Genomic DNA, 18,771 nt, shown 5'->3' with positions numbered 1-18,771 from the left:
ATATTTGGAATTTAAGAAAAAATATTTTGAGAAATGATAAAAAGGGAATGTAAAATAAAAAATCAAATGATTACAAAGTACAGTAAGAATTGTTGTAGGAAATGGCCTTATGCAAACCTTTCACTGTATTTCAAAGATAAGGTTGGGGGTGGGAGGAGAAGGGGACGACGGAGAATGAGATGGCTGGATGGCATCACCGACTCTGTGGACATGGGTTTGAGTGAACTCCGGGAGTTGGTGATGGACAGGGAGGCCTGGCGTGCTGTGATTCATGGGGTCACGGAGAGTCGGACACGACTGAGCGACTGAACTGAACTGAACTGAAGTTTCATGAAATCAAACAATAGAAACAAAAACATTAAATAAAAGATGAAATTAATTACAAAAAGAATGAGATAAAATGGGAGATGACAGGAAAAAAGCATTAAAAAATAAAGAAAATTAATTTATACAAACAGTTTCTACACATTAACAACAAACTATCAGAAATAGAAATTAAGGAAACAATCCCATTTACTGTGGCATCTATTTGTAAGTGATATGAGGGATATGGGGTTAACATCCAACATATACAAACAGCTCCAACTCAACATTTAAAAAAAGAAAAACAAGCAAACAACCCCATTAAAAATGGGCGTGTCTGACTCTTTGCGACCCCATGGACTATACAGTCCATGGGATTCTCCAGGCCAGAATACTGGAGTGGGTAGTTTTTCCCTTCTCCAAGGGATCTTCCCAACCCAGGGATCAAACCCAGGTCTCCCACATTGCAGGCGGATTCTTTACCAGCTGAGCACAAGGGAAGCCCAAAAATGGAGAGAAGAACTAAACAGACATGTTTCCAAAGAGGAAATGTAGATGTCCAACAGGCATATAAGAAGATGCTCAGCATAATTAATCATTGTGGAAATGCAATTCAAAACCACAATGAGTTATCATTTCAAACCTTTCAAAATGGCAATCGTCAAAAAAAACACAAATAAATGTTGGCACGGATGTGGAGAAAAGGGAATACTCAGACACTGTTGGTAGGGATGTAAACTGGTGCAGTCACTGTGGAAAACAGCGTGAAGTTGTCTCAACAACTAAAAATAGAACTATCACATAACCCAGCAATTCTACTCTTGAGTATATATATCTGAAAAAAACCCAAAAACACTAATTCAAGAAGTTACATGTACCCAATGTTCATAGCAGAATTATTTACAATTGCTGATATGTGTCCATTGACAGATGAATGGATAAAGAAGATGTAGTACATATATATAATGGAATACTACTCAACCATAAAAAGAAAGAAATATTGACATTTGCAGCAACGTGGATGGACTTGGAGGGTATTATGCTAAGTGAAATAAGTCAGACAGAGAAAGACAAACACTGGATGATATCACTTACGTGTGAAATCTAAAAAGTACAACAAACCAGTGAAAACAACAAAAAAGAAACTTAATCCCAGATATGAAGAATAAACTAGTGGTTACTAGTGGGAAGAGAAAAGGCAAAAGGAGCAACACAGGGTAGGAGATTAGGAGGTACAAATTAGTATGTATAAAATAAACTATGAGGAGACATTGCAAAACAGGAGTATAGCCAATTTCATAATAACTATAAATGGAATATAACCTTTAAAAATTGTGAATCATTATACTGTACACCAGTAACCGACATAGTATTGTACATTAACTATACTTAGATAAAAAATAAATTAAAAATATAAAAAAATCATTGTAGATTTTAAAACCTGTCATAAGAATAAGAAAGGAGAACTGCCAGTGAAACCATAGACATGAAGATTTTGAGAAAAACTGTCAGATGAAGTTTCAAACGATTAAAATGTTAATAGAGAAAAGAAGACAGATATAGAAGACAGATATAGAATCAACATATAGATTATTTTGGGGGATCATGAAAAAGAGAAAGAAAACATGAAACAGGAAAAAAGATTCAAAGGTAGTATTAAGAGAATACTTTGCTAATATCTAAGGAAACTCGAATTTTCAGACCCAGAGAAGTTTACTTTGTTTCAAGAAAATTAATAGATTAAGCTAGAGCTAAATCTTGATGAAATTACTGAAAATCGAGGATTAAGAAACACAAAGTCAGGAAAAAGAAGCAGATGATCAATAAAGAAAAATAAATTAGAACACCAGATTTATTTTCAGTTAAATTAGAAGCCTATGGATAATGGCACTGTATGCCCAGGAATGGGACTGCTGGATCCCATAAGTAGGTCTATTGTTAGGGTTTGTTTTTTTCTTTAAAAAAAAAAAAAACCTCCATATTGTTTTACACAGTGATTATACCAATTTACATTCCCACCAACAGTATATGAGGGTTCCCTTACCTTCACACTTTCTCCGGCCTTTATTATTTGTAGACTTTTTGACGATGGTCTTTTGACCAATGTGAGGTGGTACCTCTCTGTGGCTTTCACTGCATTCCTCTAATAATTAGTGATGTTAAGCATCTTTTTATGTGCCTGTTGGCCATTGGTGGAGAAATATCTATTTAGTTCTTCTGCCCACTTTTTGATTGGATTTTTTGAGTTATATAAACTGTTTATATATTTTGGATATTAAGCCCTTGTCAGAAGACAAAAACCCTAATTTGAAAAAAATGCAAATGTTCATAGCATCATTATTTACAATATCCAAGACATGGATGCAACCTAAATGTCCTTCAACAGATGAATGGATAAAGAAGATGTGATACACACACACACACACACACTTTCACACAGTGGAATACTCCTCAGTCATAAAAAGAATGAAATATTGCCATTTGTAGCACATGGATGGACCTAGGGAATATTATACTAAGTGAAGTAAGTCAGAGGAAGACAAATACATGATATCACTTATATGTGGAATCTAAAAAATAATATAAATGAATCCAAATACACAACAAAAACAAATTACAGACACAGAAAACAAACTTATAGTTACAAAACGGAGGGAGGGATAAATTAGGAGTGTAAGATTAAGAGACACAAACAACTGTACATAAAATAAGTGACAAGGACTCACGGTATAGCACAGGGAACTACATTCAATACCTATAATGGAAAATACTCTAAAAAATACACATAATTGAATGTCACCTGAAACTAACACAATACCGTAAATCAACTACACTTCAATAAAAAAGACAATGGCATTATGTACAGATTTCACGGGAAGGGCCATATACACATTTCCCATGCTTTAACAGAATTTTGGTGAAGATTTGGAAGGCCATGGGAAGTAGTACATGAAGTAGGCATCTCACTTTCACCTTCCCTTTTCACCTCACTTCTACGTTCTTCTCTTCATCCTAAACCACACAAATTCTCCTCTTTGCCTTTGATGGATAAAATTAGCAAATATCTTTCATAACCCAGCATGCTCCTGGGGTCACAGGCTCTATCCCAAACAGCTTATCAAAGCACTTATAAAAATCAATATGAACAGGACATTCTCCTCTAAAGGAAAAAAATCAAAACTCCCAAATCTTCAACTAAAGAATATTTTCAATCATTTAGAAAAATTTTTTGCCATGTGCAATATATATCATTCCTTTCAGATCATGTTCCCATGGGAAACACGGCTTGAGAATGTAAGTATATACAATGACTATTTAATAACTATTATGTTAAGGAAATACCTCTACTAGCTACTACTGTGTAAATTAATTTCAATTCCAAGATACCTGCATTGATTTTTCAATGGCTCCTACAAGAAATAATGAAACACTTTAAAAGAAATAAGAATATCTTTTGCATTAAAGTTAAACCCTTAGTCTGCCAATGACAGAGTTTGCACTACATGATGTTAAGAATGAAGGCTACTTTAAGCTACCACTAAGAAATCTTCGCATGTCAGTCATTGTGCTGTATGCTTTAGATGCGTCATTTCATTTACCTTCACAATAACTCTATGTGGTCATAATAGAAATGAAAATAGAGATGTGAAAAGTGGTGTAGGTGCCTGAGGTCCAGCAGCTGCTGATGGAGAAACTGAAATCAAACCCTACTGTTCTGATGCTATACTCTTACTTCTACCTGCAAGGTATGAGGAAAACAGAGGCAAAAAGTAAATCTGAAAAGTGGTCCTTTGCTGATGAAATCCCTATCGTAACTGGAATAAGAAAATGCTCTCTGAGAGAAACCCCCTCAATTAAGGTCACACAGAATTTAACAAAAAAATTAAAACTGATTGAGAAATATATTGAAAATATATCCATAACCAAGGATGTATTTTTAACCACCACACCAGAAGAGCACAACTAGATGATGAGTTATGGGGTTCTGAATACAAATATTTGCAATAGATATTTTATAATTATTAAAGATATATGATAGGTAATGAAAACACCAGAAATGGAAATGCTAGTAAAAGCAAATAGGTAAATTTATAAATGAACCATGTAGAATGTTTAAAAAAAAATACCATCACTAAAATGAAAGAATGGTGAACTGGAAGACAGAACTGATGAAATTACACAGAATATAGCACAGAACGGAGAAGGCAATGGCACGCCACTCCAGTGCTCTTGCCTAGAAAATCCCATGGACAGAGGAGCCTGGTGGGCTGCAGTCCGTGGGGTCGCTACTAGTCGGACACGACTGAGCGACTTCACTTTCACTTTTTACTTTCACATGTTGGAGAAGGAAATGGCAGCCCACTCCAGTGTTCTTGCCTGGAGAATCCCAGGGATGGCGGAGCCTGGTGGGCTGCCGTCCATGGGGTCGCACAGAGTCGGACACGACTGAGGTGACTTAGCAGCAGCAGCAGCATAGCACAGAAAGATGATGAAACAGGAAAAGTGAGATATGGAAGACACATGCACTAACTTATGTATAACAGGTGGTCTGGAGGCAGAAAGAGGCAATGAAAAGGAAGGAGATATCTGAAGAATACTGGGATGGTTTCAATGCTCTGGTACTTATAGAAGACATAAATTCCCAGATTTAGAAGTTACAATAATTTCCAGCAGAATAAATAAAACTAAATTTAAAACTAGTTATGTTACAGTGAAATTGGAGAACCAAGTATAAAAACCATTGTCTGTCAATTCAGAGAAATTATTACCTCACAGAAACAACTATTAGATGCATGGGAGAATTCTCAGGAAAAATCATACAAGCAAAAACAGCAGACTAACGTTAGTTAGGGGTGGTATGGGTACTCACTCAGTCATGTCTGACTTTTTGTGACTCTATTGAGTAGCCTGCCAGGCTCCTTTGTCATTGGAATTCTCTAGGCAGGAATACAGGAGTGGGTTTGCAATTTCCTTTCCATTAGTAAGGAGTAGAGGGAAAAAAAAATTCAACCCTCAATTTTATAACCAGCAAAATTATTAATTAAAAGTGCAATCGAGATATTTTCTGAAATATAAAGAGTGAATGAGTATCAGAAGTTCTTACAGAAGGAACTTATAAAGTTTATTTTAAAAATAAACTGGATGACTTTGTGAATTAGAAAAAAATCAAGCAAATAGTTAAATATGTAGGTAATCTACTAGACTGAATAAAATAATACTGAGTATTATTTCTAGATCATGTTTGAAAATGTGTGTTGTTTACTTTGCTGGGCCTTCCCTTCTGCTTTCTCTTACTCCTGGCAAAAATATTTTATATTGAATGGAGATATAAATCTTACAAGATAATGTTGGACCTGTTAAGTAGAAGTATGTGAAGAATATTATGTAGGATACTGAAATGGAAATTTTATGACAGCCAGAATGCTTTCTGAGAATCAAATGGGGAAATAGAGGGTAAAGATCAGTAGACAAGCAGTGGTGCAAATCCTTTGACATTATGAGGATTATAATAAGCATCACTGTTGTTGCTGTTCAGCTGCTAAGTTGTGTCTGACTCTTTGTGACCCCATGAACTGCAGCACACTAGGCTTCCCTATTCACTATCTCCCAAAGTTTTCTCAAACTCACGTCCATTGAATCGGTGATGCCATCCAACCATCGTATCTTCTGTTGCCACCTTCTCCTCCTGCCTTCAATCTTTCCCAACATTAGGGTCTTTCCCAATGCATCAGCTCTTTGCATCAGGAGGCCAAAGTATTGGAGTTTTAGCTTCAGCATCAGTCTCTCCAGTGAATATTCAGGGTTGATTTCCTTTAGGATGGACTGGTTGGATCTCCAAGGGACTCTCAAGAGTCTTCTCCAACACCACAGTTCAAAAGTATCAGTTCTTTGGCACTCAGCCTTCTTTATGGTCGAAATTCTCACATCCGTACATGATGCTGTAGTTTGGGTGAATTTACCAGCAACTATCCCTATGGTAGATTATGTCTAGATACATGAAGTTACTTTGGATTAGAGAAAGGATGATGTTTCTGGGATCAGTTCCCTGGGACTACGCTCTCACAACCCCTTACAGCACTGACTTAGCTTGTTTTTCCTCCTTCAGGATCTAATTCTACTTCCCATATCAAAATACTTCAAAAATGCTAGAGAATAGGAAGTATAACATTTAAATAGGTACTTGCCAAATCAAACAAGCCAGACTGCAAATGGAAGGGAATCCTTGTACCCTTCAATCCTAAATTTTTACTGTGTCTAGAGAATAGGAAATACTGATAGACACAACTGAACTGTTTAGGCTGGCAGCCACAAAAGCAGCCCCTCCAAACTCCCATAAAACTTGAAGCAAAGAAGTGAGAATGAATACTCTAAGAAATATCCTTACCAAGTGTGTATGAGATGAGGTTTAGGGTGAACAATAAGGCAGCGACCAAAATACATTACTTAGCTGCAGGCTTCAATACGCCAACGTGGGGAAGCAGTGTGAGTACTGTTTCTGCAAGGGTTGCTGATGCAAAGACTAGAGTTTGGGTGGAAAAGGAGGTGCTCATCAGAGGAAGACCATGAGAGTTCTAAAGAGGTAGGTGGCAGGCATCACCCACAGCAACTCCTGCATTAGAGAGGATAGATTTCATTTTTAAATAGTAATCAAAAGCATAGAGGAAGCATCTGAACTTCAGAAAAGGTACTTTTCAGCGTCCCAAAGTCAAGAATTTTGGAATTCTTCAGAAAAGAAATTGAGGCTCTGTTGTCTTCAAGTGTAGAAGGAGGGAAAACAAAACACTTTACCACACAGTCTTGCAGCCCAGAAAGTTGCAGCTCTTTGCCAAGAGAATGAAGCCAATCTAGGTGGAGGAGGTAAGAGAGAAACTGCTTTCAAACATAACCTTTTAAAATTGGAGGATAAGCCTCTCTACCAACAAAACAAAACAAAAACAAACCTATAAAAATAGTCTCCAGCTTTAAGAAATCAGCAATATAACTATGCATTTAATCATTCTTTTATGTAGAAAGCTACTTATTTTTGAAAGAGCTAATTATGTTTATAATAGTTTAACATTTTTACAATAAATACAAAATACAGAGTTATATTCATTTCAGAAAAAAAATTTATGAGTTGTTACACAAAATGTTTTCTAAAAGAAATAAGTTAGAAGTAGAACACTTAAACTAGAAGATATATTACCATCCTTCAGAATATAACTATCTTTCCTACTCTGTACTGTACAGCAATGAACAAAATGTAGAAGTTCACTGTGACCTGGTGAAGGTAAGGGAAGTGAGTCACTAAAAACAAGAATCAGAGGCCAAGTAACTCAAACATAACTCTTATGACCAGACCATAGCTGCTGAAGCAAACCTGCAAATCTATGTCATAACGTAAAAAACACTAATATTTCTGATCTTTGATACTCTTTCATAAGATTTTACTAACTCTTTTAAATATTTTCATGTTCTCTCTTTTTTACTGAGGCAAAATTGATATATTAGTTTTAGATGTATCACGGAATGATTTATTATTTGTGTATACTGTGAAATGATCACTGCAATAAAGTCTAGTTAACATCCATCTCATACATAGCTACTAATCATTTTATTCTTGTGATAAGAATTTTAAAACCTACCCACTTAGCATCTTTAAAATATACAATACAATATATATTATTAGCCTTAGTCACCAAGTTGTACATTACACTGTTGGTTAGTCACTAAGTTGTATCCGACTCTTTTGTGACCCCAAGAACCGTAGCTCACCAGGCTTTTCTGTCCATGAGATTTCCCAGGCAAAAGTATTTGAGTGGGTTGCCATTTACTTCTCCAGGGGATCTTCCTGAACCAGGGACTGAACGGGCATCTCATGCATTGGAAGGTGGATTCTTTACCACTGAGTCACAAGGAAAGCTCTGACTTCTTAATTTCATAACTGAAACTCTGTACCTTCTGGTCATCTTCATGCATTTCACACCCCCATCGCCTGCCTCTGGGAACCAACAATTTGTCCTCTATCTCTGAGCTCATTTTTTATGGTCCACATATAAGTGAGATAATACAGTATTTATCTTTCTCCGATTTATTTCACTTGGAATAATGCCCTTAAGGTTCAACCAATCCATGTTGCCAAAAATGATGTTTTTTATTGCTAAATAATATTTCACTGAGTGTGTATACACACACATATATATAATATCCCTCATATTTTCTTTAGTCACTAACCCATCAATAGACACTTGGGTTGTTTCCATGTCATAGCTATTGTAAATAATGTTTCATTGAAAAGGTTAACTTCTAAATGGGAGAAAATATTTGCAAATCATATATCTAACTGAAAAATAGGTAAAGGATCTAAATAGGCATTTTTCCAAAGAAGACATAGAGATGGCCAACAACAGGTGTTCAATATCACTAATATCAGGGTAGTGCAAATTAAAACCACACTGAGACATTACCTCACACCTGTCACGATGCCTATCATCAAAAAGACAAAAAATAACAAGTTTTGATGAGGATGTGGAGAAAAGGGAACTCTCATGCACTGTCGGTGGGAATTTAAATTGGAAAAACAGCATGGAAGTTTTCAAATAAACTAATAATAGAACTGCCGTATGATCCAGTAATGTCATTTCTAGGTATTTACCTGAAGAAAAAAAAAAAAACTAACTAGAAAATACATGTTCATTGCAGCATTGTTTACAATAGTCAATGTTCTCTTCTATTTCACCTATTGTTATTCAAATGACTCTATATTAGCATTTGGTCCCATCACTTCATGGCAAATAGATGGGGAAACAATGAAAACAGTGACAGACTTTATTTTCTTGGGATCCAAAATCTCTACAGATGGTGATTGCAGTCATGAAATTAAAAAATGCTTGCTCCTTAGAAGAAAAGCTATGACAAACCTAGGCAGCATATTAAAAAGCAGAGACATCACTTTTCTGACAAGTGTCCGTCTTGTCAAGGCTATGGTTTTTCTAGTACATTTCTCATGTACTAGAACTGGACAATAAAAAAGGCTGCATGCTGAAGAATTGATGCTTTTGAACTGTGGTGTTGGAGAAAACTCTTGAGAGTCCCTTGGACTGCAAGGAGATTCAACCAGTCCATCCTAAAAGAAATCAGTCCTGAATATTCATTGGAAGGACTGATGAGAAAGCTGAAACTCCAACACTTTGGCCACCTGATGTGAAGAGCTGACTCATTTGAAAAGACCTTGATGCTGGGAAAGATTGAAGGTGGGAGAAGAAGTGGACGACAGAGGATGAGATGGTTGGATGGCATCACTGACTCGATGGACATGAGTCTGAGCGAGCTCCGGGAGATGGTGAAGGACAGAGAAGCCTGGTGTGCTGCAGTCCATGGGGTCACAAAGAGCTGGACACAACTAAGTGACCGAACAACAACTATATCAAGAATGCAAAACCTCAGAAAAGTGACAAACATGAAGAAGGAAAGAAGGAAGGATGCATGGAAAGAGGGGAGGGAAGAGAACACGGGCTCTACTTTCAGCAGTGTCTAGGCAATTATTACTTCAGTGAAACTCTTCTAATTATTGAAGAACTGAACTTTGAGCACTTCTCATCATCATGAAAAGAAGTTCTCATTCTCAAAAGACCACAAGTACATCCTCCCTTACTCCAGAAATTTAACACAGGGCTAGCGATTAGAATCTGATCCAGTGAATTTACTACCTTCCTCCTGGTTTCCAGGAGTTGGATTACTGACTCCCAGACTCTTGCCACTGACTCTCCCAGGAAGAACAACATCAGGACAGACATATCAGAGTGTGCTGCCAGCTTCTTTCTAATAAACCTTTGTGAAGAGCCACTTATGAAATAATTAAATGGTATTTCCCAGTTTGTGATGACTACCACAGAATTTAAAGATTATTTGATGCGAAAAAAAGAGGCAGATAATTTTGATATATGACTAAGTCTCAGGAGTTAGAACTCATGTTTTTAAGTGTTAGATACCATTGTGAATAAACCTTTTAAGCAACAAAATTTTAAAAGTACAATTCAGAGGGGCAAGAAAAGCCAATAATTTGGAAAAAGTGTAATTTAGGGAGATTTATTCTACCCGGTATTGAAACACAGTTTGAGAGCTATAACACTTCAGAGTGTATGGCAGTGGTTCAGGTATAAACAATGGAACAGATTAGAGAAACCAGGAAGAGAAGTAAATACATATGGAAATTTGATATACATCAGATACAGCACTACAAGTTCCAGTGGAATTTGTAACTAGAGTACTAGAAAAATATTTATAATTTAGTAAGGGAATAAAAATAAAAAAGTACCATTAATATATAATTTGATAGTAGTACATATGTATAATTTACTTGTGAATAGATCTGAGGCAGTGTGGAGGCTCAGAACAGTTTTACTTCTATAGGACTACAGTATCAAAAAATACTGAAAACCATTTATCAGTAAATGTGCTCTGGTGACTGCTTACCATATAGAAAATAAAGTTTCGTTCTTGTCTCCCTACATAAAAAAAAATACTTGGATGGAAGTTAAGGACTTGAATATAAAAATAAACTTCTAAGATTTTAGATGATTTTCAGTAAATTATCTATACAATTTCAGGCTAAGAAACATAAAAGGAGAATACTGACACATGTGATCATATAAAAATTTTAAAAAGATATTATAAACAAGGTAAAAGGTCAAGATGTAGATTGTATGTAGCTAATAAAGAACTAGGAGAGTACAGAGTTAAGTTGTATCAATCAGTAACAAAAAAGACAATACTGTTGAAAAATGGCCAATAAATATGGATAGCTAAATCACAGAACAGGAAGTACAAGTGGCCAATAAATATAGCAATAATTGCTCTCACCATAATCTAGGACACACAAAGTAAAACAAAATTAGATATCAATTTTAGTACCATCAAATTGGAAGAATTTAAAAGGTTGAAAATACAGGTAAGTACATAACATTGTAACAATAAGAGCTCTCAGTAGAAGCAAAGACTTTGGTGGGTAATTTGGTGATTAGGTAACAGTAAGTTTAAAGGTACACAATATCTTAGTGAACCAGAAATTGGTTAGCTTTCTAGATATAAAGCCTAGAGAACTTCTCAATCGATACACACAAAGTTACAGGTGCAAGGATGTTTACTGCCGCTGACCCTGCTCTGATGCTTTACGCTCTGTCCCTGGAATCGAACCCTCCCCCTGCATCCTGGTTCCGAGTTCTCTCTGAATTCTCTTCTCCTCATCACTCTGTTTCTTACTGAGCAACTATTTTGTTGCTGGTTGGAACCCCCAAGTCTCTCTTCTGAACAACCTAAGGTTCTCAGTGGCTAGGTGTCTCATCATTTTTACACTGCTGCTGCTGCTGCTAAGTCGCTTCAGTCGTGTCCGACTCTTAGCGACCCCACGGACTGCAGCCCACCAGGCTCCTCCATCCATGGGATTTTCCAGGCAAGAGTACTGGAGTGGGTTGCCACGGCCTTCTCCACATTTTTACACTGGTCCATCTTAAATCACTTTTCCATTATAACAGTTAAGACCAGTAAAATAAATACAGTCATGGAATGGAAGGCTGCTTAACCGGGTTAAAACCTTTCCTCAAAATGAAAAACACTACATGAAACCACATCCCCTTTGCCTCCTCCAAACACTCTTTCTTGTGTTCTACTAATGACTACATTGGACCTTATATTCAAGAATGCATGCAAGTACGTTGTGTGCTAAGTCAAGTCCAACTCTTTGCAGCCCCATGGACTATAGCCTGCCAGGCTTCTCTGCTCATGTGACCTTTCAGGCAAGAAAACCAGAGTGATATCTCATTGTAGTTTTGATTTGCATTTCTCTAATAATAAGTTCTTGAGAAACCTGTATGCAGGTCAGGAAGCAACAGTTAGAACTGGACATGGAACAGCAGACTGGTTCCAAATAGGAAAAGGAGTACGTCAAGGTTGTATATTGTCACCCTGCTTATTTAACTTATGTGCAGAGTACATCATGAGAAACGCTGGGCTGGAAGAAGCACAAGCTGGAATCAAGATTGCCGGGAGAAATATCAATAACCTCAGATATGCAGATGACACCACCCTTATGGCAGAGAGTGAAGAGGAACTCAAAAGCCTCTTGATGAAAGTGAAAGAGGAGAGTGAAAAGGCTGGCCTGAAGCTCAAGATTCAGTAAACTAAGATCATGGCATCTGGTCCCATCACTTCTTGGGAAATAGATGGGGAAACAGTGGAAACCGTGTCAGAGTTTATTTTTTGGGCTCCAAAATCACTGCAGATGCTGATTGCAGCCATGAAATTAAAAGACACTTACTCCTTGGAAGGAACGTTATGACCAACCTTGATAGTATATTAAAAAGCTGAGACATTACTTTGCCAACCAAGGTCCGTCTAGTCAAAGCTATGGTTTTTCCAGTGGTCATGTATGGATGTGAGAGTTGGCCTGTGAAGAAAGCTGATCGCCGAGGAATTGATGCTTTTGAAATGTGGTGTTGGAGAAGACTCTTGAGAGTCCCTTGGACTGCAAGGAGATCCAACCAGTCCATTCTAAAGGAGATCAATCCCGGGTGTTCACTGGAAGGACTGATGCTAAAGCTGAAGCTCCAATACTTTGGCCACCTCATGCGACGAGTTGACTCACTGGAAAAGAATCTGATGCTGGGAGGGACTGGGGGCAGGAGGAGGAGGGGACGACAGAGAATGAGATGGCTGGATGGCAGTACCATCTCGATGGACATTGGTTTGAGTGAACTCCGGGAGTTGGTGATGGACAGGGAGGCCTGGCGTGCTGTGATTCATGGGGACATGACTGAGCTACTGAACTGAACTGAATAATGAGTTGAGGTTTGACAGAAAACAGCAAAATTCTGTAAAGCAATTACCCTTCAATAAAAAATGATTAAAAAAAAAAAAGGATACCAGAGTGGGTTGCCATTTCCTTCTCCAGGGGATCTTCCTGACTCATGGATCAAACCAGTGTCTCCTATGTCTCCTGCATTGGCAGGCAGATTCTGACTTTAAAATAATCACCACAAATATTTAGTGAGCACTTCTTAAACAAGTACTTTGGTGCTGAAACATTAAAATGAAATTCCTGTTGTAAACAACTCAAACTTTGATTAGGAGAAATCATTCAATGGGATGCAAATAAATAGTTATAAAACAAGGAAGGAAATACAAAGAAGAATGTAAATACAAGAAACTGTGGGAGGAGAGAGAGAGAGTGAATTTCCAGTCCCTCATGTGGGCTGGGATGAGGGGAACTGCTGGATCTCATTACTCCCACTTCAGTCAGTCTTCCATCGGAAGGGCAGGAATGTAAGTATCGGTAGTGCAAGGTCCAATCCAGGCTGATTCAAGGATGCTCAGCCTCCCCAGACATGAGAAGCACTACATTTAACTGTCCCCACCCCTATCTCTGCAGTGACTAGGGAGACGGGAAAATTTCACAAAAAATATGACGCCTGAACTTAATGTGAAGGAAATACAACAGTTCACAAGGAGTTTAAGAACGGCGCAGGCAAAAGTCAAAAGTGTGCAAAAACAGGTGAGTGTTGGTGACTGGAGGCAGGGTTCCCCAGGACTGGTGGGAGAAGGGCTTAGGAAAAGATAGGGAGATTCCTCGGTGAGGAAAGGGCTGGTGTGCTGCACTTAGAAATTTGGTCTCTGTTCCATGGACAGTCCACAGTTTGTCAGAAAGATCACTGGTTCCGCTGCGTACAGAACCGAGTTCAACCTCCAGAACCCAGCTGGCCCAAGGTAACTTTCAAGCTTCATTTCTTGTTGTTCCCAGTAAACAACTGACTTTCCAGAAAAATCACTGCAATGTACCATGTTTTTCATTGTAAATACTTTTCTCCTTTTCCATTGATAACATTTGTATTTATTCTTTGAAAGCCTCCTCTTGGAAGTTTTTGCCAGTTCCCTCAGATAGAATTAATTCATTCCTTTCTTTTATCTGCATAATAATGTTTGGCACCACTCTTAAATCACTCAGTCTTCTGTTTGACAATTATTTATTAGGGATAAGACTGTACATGTTCACAGGCAGTAGAGACAGAACTAAGCAGGGTACTTAACACAGTGAGCAGTCAAAAAATGTTGGTCTCATACACTCCTTCTCAGAAGGTAACAGATACCATTTACGGTATATGAACTGTGGCCGGTGGTTTATTAGATATGTATTCAATAAATTATGAGTTTTTAAAGCTCATTGTAGAAAAATTAGAACTACTACATCAAATTCAGGATTTTAGAGACACTACTCCTTAGGAAATGACTAAAATGAAAATATTAATCAGAGTAAAGGGTTCAGGAGTGAAGCCCCTCTCTGAGATTCTCATTAGTGAACCCCGCTTAATACACTGTATAGCATTTATCATCACTTGATATATATACATAATGTGTATATACATGTACATGTGTTGCTCTGCTCTGCCTAGAGTGGAAGCTCCACGAAGGCTGAGATTTGGTCCATTTTGTTCGCTGTAGAACTCCCAGAACTTAAAACAGTACCTGGTAAGTGTAAGCTCAATATTCAGTTATTTGAAGAGAATGAGGAAGGGTCATGGAAAGGGAGGGGTTGACGGGGGCGGGAAGAGATGGAGATTAATGTACTTATCCAGTTCACAGAATCAGTATTTGAGCTGGAAGGGACTTCACTGCTCTCATTTTGCAGATGGCGACTGGTGCCCAGAAAGGGCTGGTGATGTACTCAAGGCCACACGGTGGGGAGCAGAAGGGCCCACGCTTCAAACCATGTCACTTAACGAGAGGCTGGAGAAGTTCCCACGCTGCGCTCAGTCACAGCCCGCTCTGAGACCCCACGGACTGTAGCCTGCCAGGCTCCTCTGTCCATGGAATTTTCCAGGCAGGCATCCTGGGGTGGGTTGCCATCTCCTACTCCAGGGGATCTTCCTGACCCAGGGGTCTAACCGGTGTCTCTTGCATCTCCTGCACTGGCAGGCGGACTCTTTGCCACTGCGCCACCTGGGAAGCCCGACCTTCCCATTACATCTACTTACAGGCCGTACAGACAAACAGAGGTTTACTACGCATCCATAACAAACCTCAACCTGCTGGAAATCCACAGGGTTAATAAAATGGTATCGACTGCTTCATCCAGACACCAATATAATAATCAAGACAAAAATAAGAAAACCAAGATTTTCTGATCCACAGTTCTATAATACAAATATCAGACAGAATTCAGTTAATATAAATATCAGACAGTTACTGATGAAAACATCATCATTACCTCCAAGAACCATGCCAGCCTGACAGCACTTTCTAAGGCGACATGCTGGGCAGTTTTTTCTGCGGATTTTATCAACAATGCAGTCGTTTCTTCCAGCACATAAGTAGTTATGCTGTCCTAAAAAACAACAAAAAAAGGAACAGTTATTTAAAACACCTAAAGACTGCTGGAAAGCTCATGCAATGACAACTAAACAGAGGAGAGGGGCACATTAGCAAGTGCCTGACTGCCTCAGCTGGCCTCTTGCCTGGCCTAGCTGAATGCTTGGAATGCTCTAACCTTGTTCAATAAACCTGAGCCTTCAGGAGCCTAAGCGAGGGGAAAACATCTTAGAAATCAATTCCAGAACTCCTTTAAAAATCTTTCGTAAAATATTCCTGTGCATCTTATTAATGGTGTCAGCATCAGAATGTCTTTAGATCACCGTTATTTCAAGATTAGGTACATGTTGCTAATAAGCATTAGCGTGTTAAGATAGTCAAGTTCTAGTAAAACCTTTTCCTTTTAACATATAAACCTTCAAGAGAACAGATATAGACAAAGAAGTCTCTGTGATAGACTTTTTAATAAAACCTATGTGCCTAATTCTTTTGGAGAATCTTGGAGCAAATTCACTCTTAAAACAATCTCATGAACTTGAATAGCATGTAAAAACTATCACTGATTGTACTGACTTCACTGTCTGGTTTATCTTGGCTAAAATTAGAAAACAGGATGAAAAGAAATAATGATAAAGGGAGAACAATTTAAAACAATGAGAAAAACTCAATGAAGGACAGGAGAGAATTACAGAAGAAATAAGGGTAAAACATGACCCTGTGCTCATTTTGTGATGGGTTTTTGTATAAGTGGTTACTTAGACCCTTCAAAAAGTCTGGGAAAAAAGTTTGATGTTCAACGATGATGACTATTTAAACCAAAATATGTTATATTTAATAAGGCATGGAGCAATCTAACGTATTTAGGTTAAATAAAAATGAAAACATTCGTCAGCTTAGACATAAATATTAATTAACTAGAATATTTACTGCTTTGGCACTTCTTATTTTCCAATGAATTCCTATGAATTGGAAAATTGGACTGTGAGATTTTAACATCATCAGATTGCTTAAAAATAATTTTAAAAGTTGGAGTTTTCAACTTTAAAATACCATGGAATTTTCCTATAGTATTTTCTATTGTTGTTTAGTTGCTAAATCATATCTGACTCTTTTGTGACCCCAAGGGCTGCAGCCCAGCAGGCTCCTCTGCCCGTGGGATTCTCCAGGCAAGATTACTGGAGGGGGCTGCCATTCCCTTCTCCAGCGGATCTTCCTGACCCAGGGAGTGAACTCACTTCCCCTGCTTGGCAGGTAGATTCTTTACCACTGAAGCATCTGGGAAGCCCAGTATTTTGTATTAGTTGACATTAAAATCAGATCCATTCTTTTAATCAAAGTTTGTAGTAAAGGAACACAGAGGTACCTTAAATATGTGTTTAACTGAGCAAGAAAAGGCTCCGCTGCAGCGACAAACGGCACAAAGGCTGTGCCTTACGAGATAGCTGATAACAAAGTGATTCTTGACCCGGGATGTTTGTAGAAAATCAGGTAGTCTTCACTCCAAAACGGATTCCTCCACAAACTTGAATTCATGTGCTCTCACATACTGGGCTTTCCTGGTGGCTCAGATGGTAAAGAGTCTGTCTGCAATGCAGGAGACCTGGGTTCAATCCCTGGATAGGGAAAATCCCCTGGCGAAGGGAATGGCTACCCACTCCAGTATTCTGAAGAATTTCATGGACAGAGGAGGCTGGTGGGTTACAGTGCATGGGGTTGCAAGAGTCAGACACCACTTAGTGACTAAACCACCAATACCACTCTCACACACTAGGGCTCATTCTCTTGCCCCTCTCCAAAGAGCAGTTACGAAGCTTCACAACTATGCGCACTATATTAGTGGAATGCACTGCATGCTACTTTATAATTGGACTTTGGATTAATTTTTAATTTTTATTTTCAGGCTACAGGAATGACTGTGGGAGGGAAAGTGTATGTGCTGTGCTATGCTTAGTTGCTCAGTCGTGTTAGACTCTACAACCCCATGGACTGTAGCCCGCCAGACTCCTCTGTCCATGGGGATTTTCCAGGCAAGAATACTGGAGGGGGTTGCCATATCCTCGCCCAGAGGATCTTCCTGACCCAGAGAGTGAACCCAGGTCTCCCACATTGCAGGCTCATTCTTTACTGTTTGAGCCACCAGAGAAGCCCAAAAGTGTATGTAAGTGTATCTATTTATCTATGATCACTTATCTTGACTCTGCACTGATTTCTCATGAGAGAACAGAAAGCAAGATTTTTCCATCCTCTCTAGAGAACACACTTAAACGGTACTCAGAAATGTAACTGCTGTTTAAGGGCAGGCTGCTGTTCTCTCTACTCCTCGGTCAAAAACATCCAGGGAGAAAGCCTGAGCCATCTGCAGCTGGAATGCATCTAAGCTGTCTCTTTTCCGTTTCTAAACGCTTCACACTAGCACCTCCTTCCTCAGTGTCTCAGAGAAGTGCCCATTAGAGGGTGCTCACTGCATGTTGCTGAAAGCCACTCCTTCCTGCCTGCTTTCAAGCCTTCCCCATCAGTTTCCTCCTAAAATCTTCCATCTCTCCCCTTTCACGATGTCTTCCTTTCTCCTCAAGCTTTTCCATTTCAAAAATTCCAGAATCAAAAAAAAAAGGAACTGTGTGTCTCACTCTAAATTCTCCTTGACTTCATCCCTTTCTTTGTCATCTAAGTTGGTGAAAAAATCATCTGTACTTGCAGCCTTTAATCAGCTTCCTTTACTTCTCAGTTCAGTTGCTCAGTCATGTCCGACTCTTTGCGATCCCATGGACTGCAGCACGTCAGGCCTCCCTGTCCATCACCAACTCCCAGAGTTTGCTCAAACTCACGTCCATCGAGTTGGTGATGACATCCAACCATCTCAACCTTTACTTCTGAGCTTATTGGAACTGGGCTTATATGTCCACTGTGCAGAGTAATGCCATCAAAGATGTCTTCATTCTTAAATGCAGTGACTCTCTTTTGACTTTCTGTACAATCTGCCATGGGTAATTCTCTCTCCACCGGTCCCCCTGCCCCTGCTTTTTTTATTTGAAGCACTTCTCTTTTGACTCTTCATCTTCTTTCCAACAGTCCCTTTTAAGTTCCCACTGTCCATACCTTTGCCATTGCCTTTTCCTTATATGTTGTATG

The 18,771-nt window shown here is 38.6% G+C and overlaps 1 protein-coding gene across 2 annotated transcripts in view; it reads right to left on the bottom strand.

Annotated features, from left to right (window-relative positions):
- Nucleotides 1-18,771, bottom strand: part of PGR (progesterone receptor) — a 131,691-nt gene that overhangs the window by 56,579 nt on the left and 56,341 nt on the right. For both annotated transcript variants that reach the window (XM_055422894.2, XM_055422893.2), the window contains exon 3: nt 15,542-15,658. In XM_055422894.2, the coding sequence (XP_055278869.1) occupies nt 15,542-15,658 (117 nt within the window). The remainder of the gene's footprint in view (nt 1-15,541; nt 15,659-18,771) is intronic.

Source organism: Moschus berezovskii, chromosome 14, assembly GCF_049115385.1.
Source record: "Moschus berezovskii isolate FMDL1 chromosome 14, NW_MosBer_1.0, whole genome shotgun sequence".
NCBI lineage: Eukaryota > Metazoa > Chordata > Mammalia > Artiodactyla > Moschidae > Moschus > Moschus berezovskii.
Note: the sequence above shows the minus strand (reverse complement) of the source record. Positions and strands in the feature narration are given on the sequence as shown.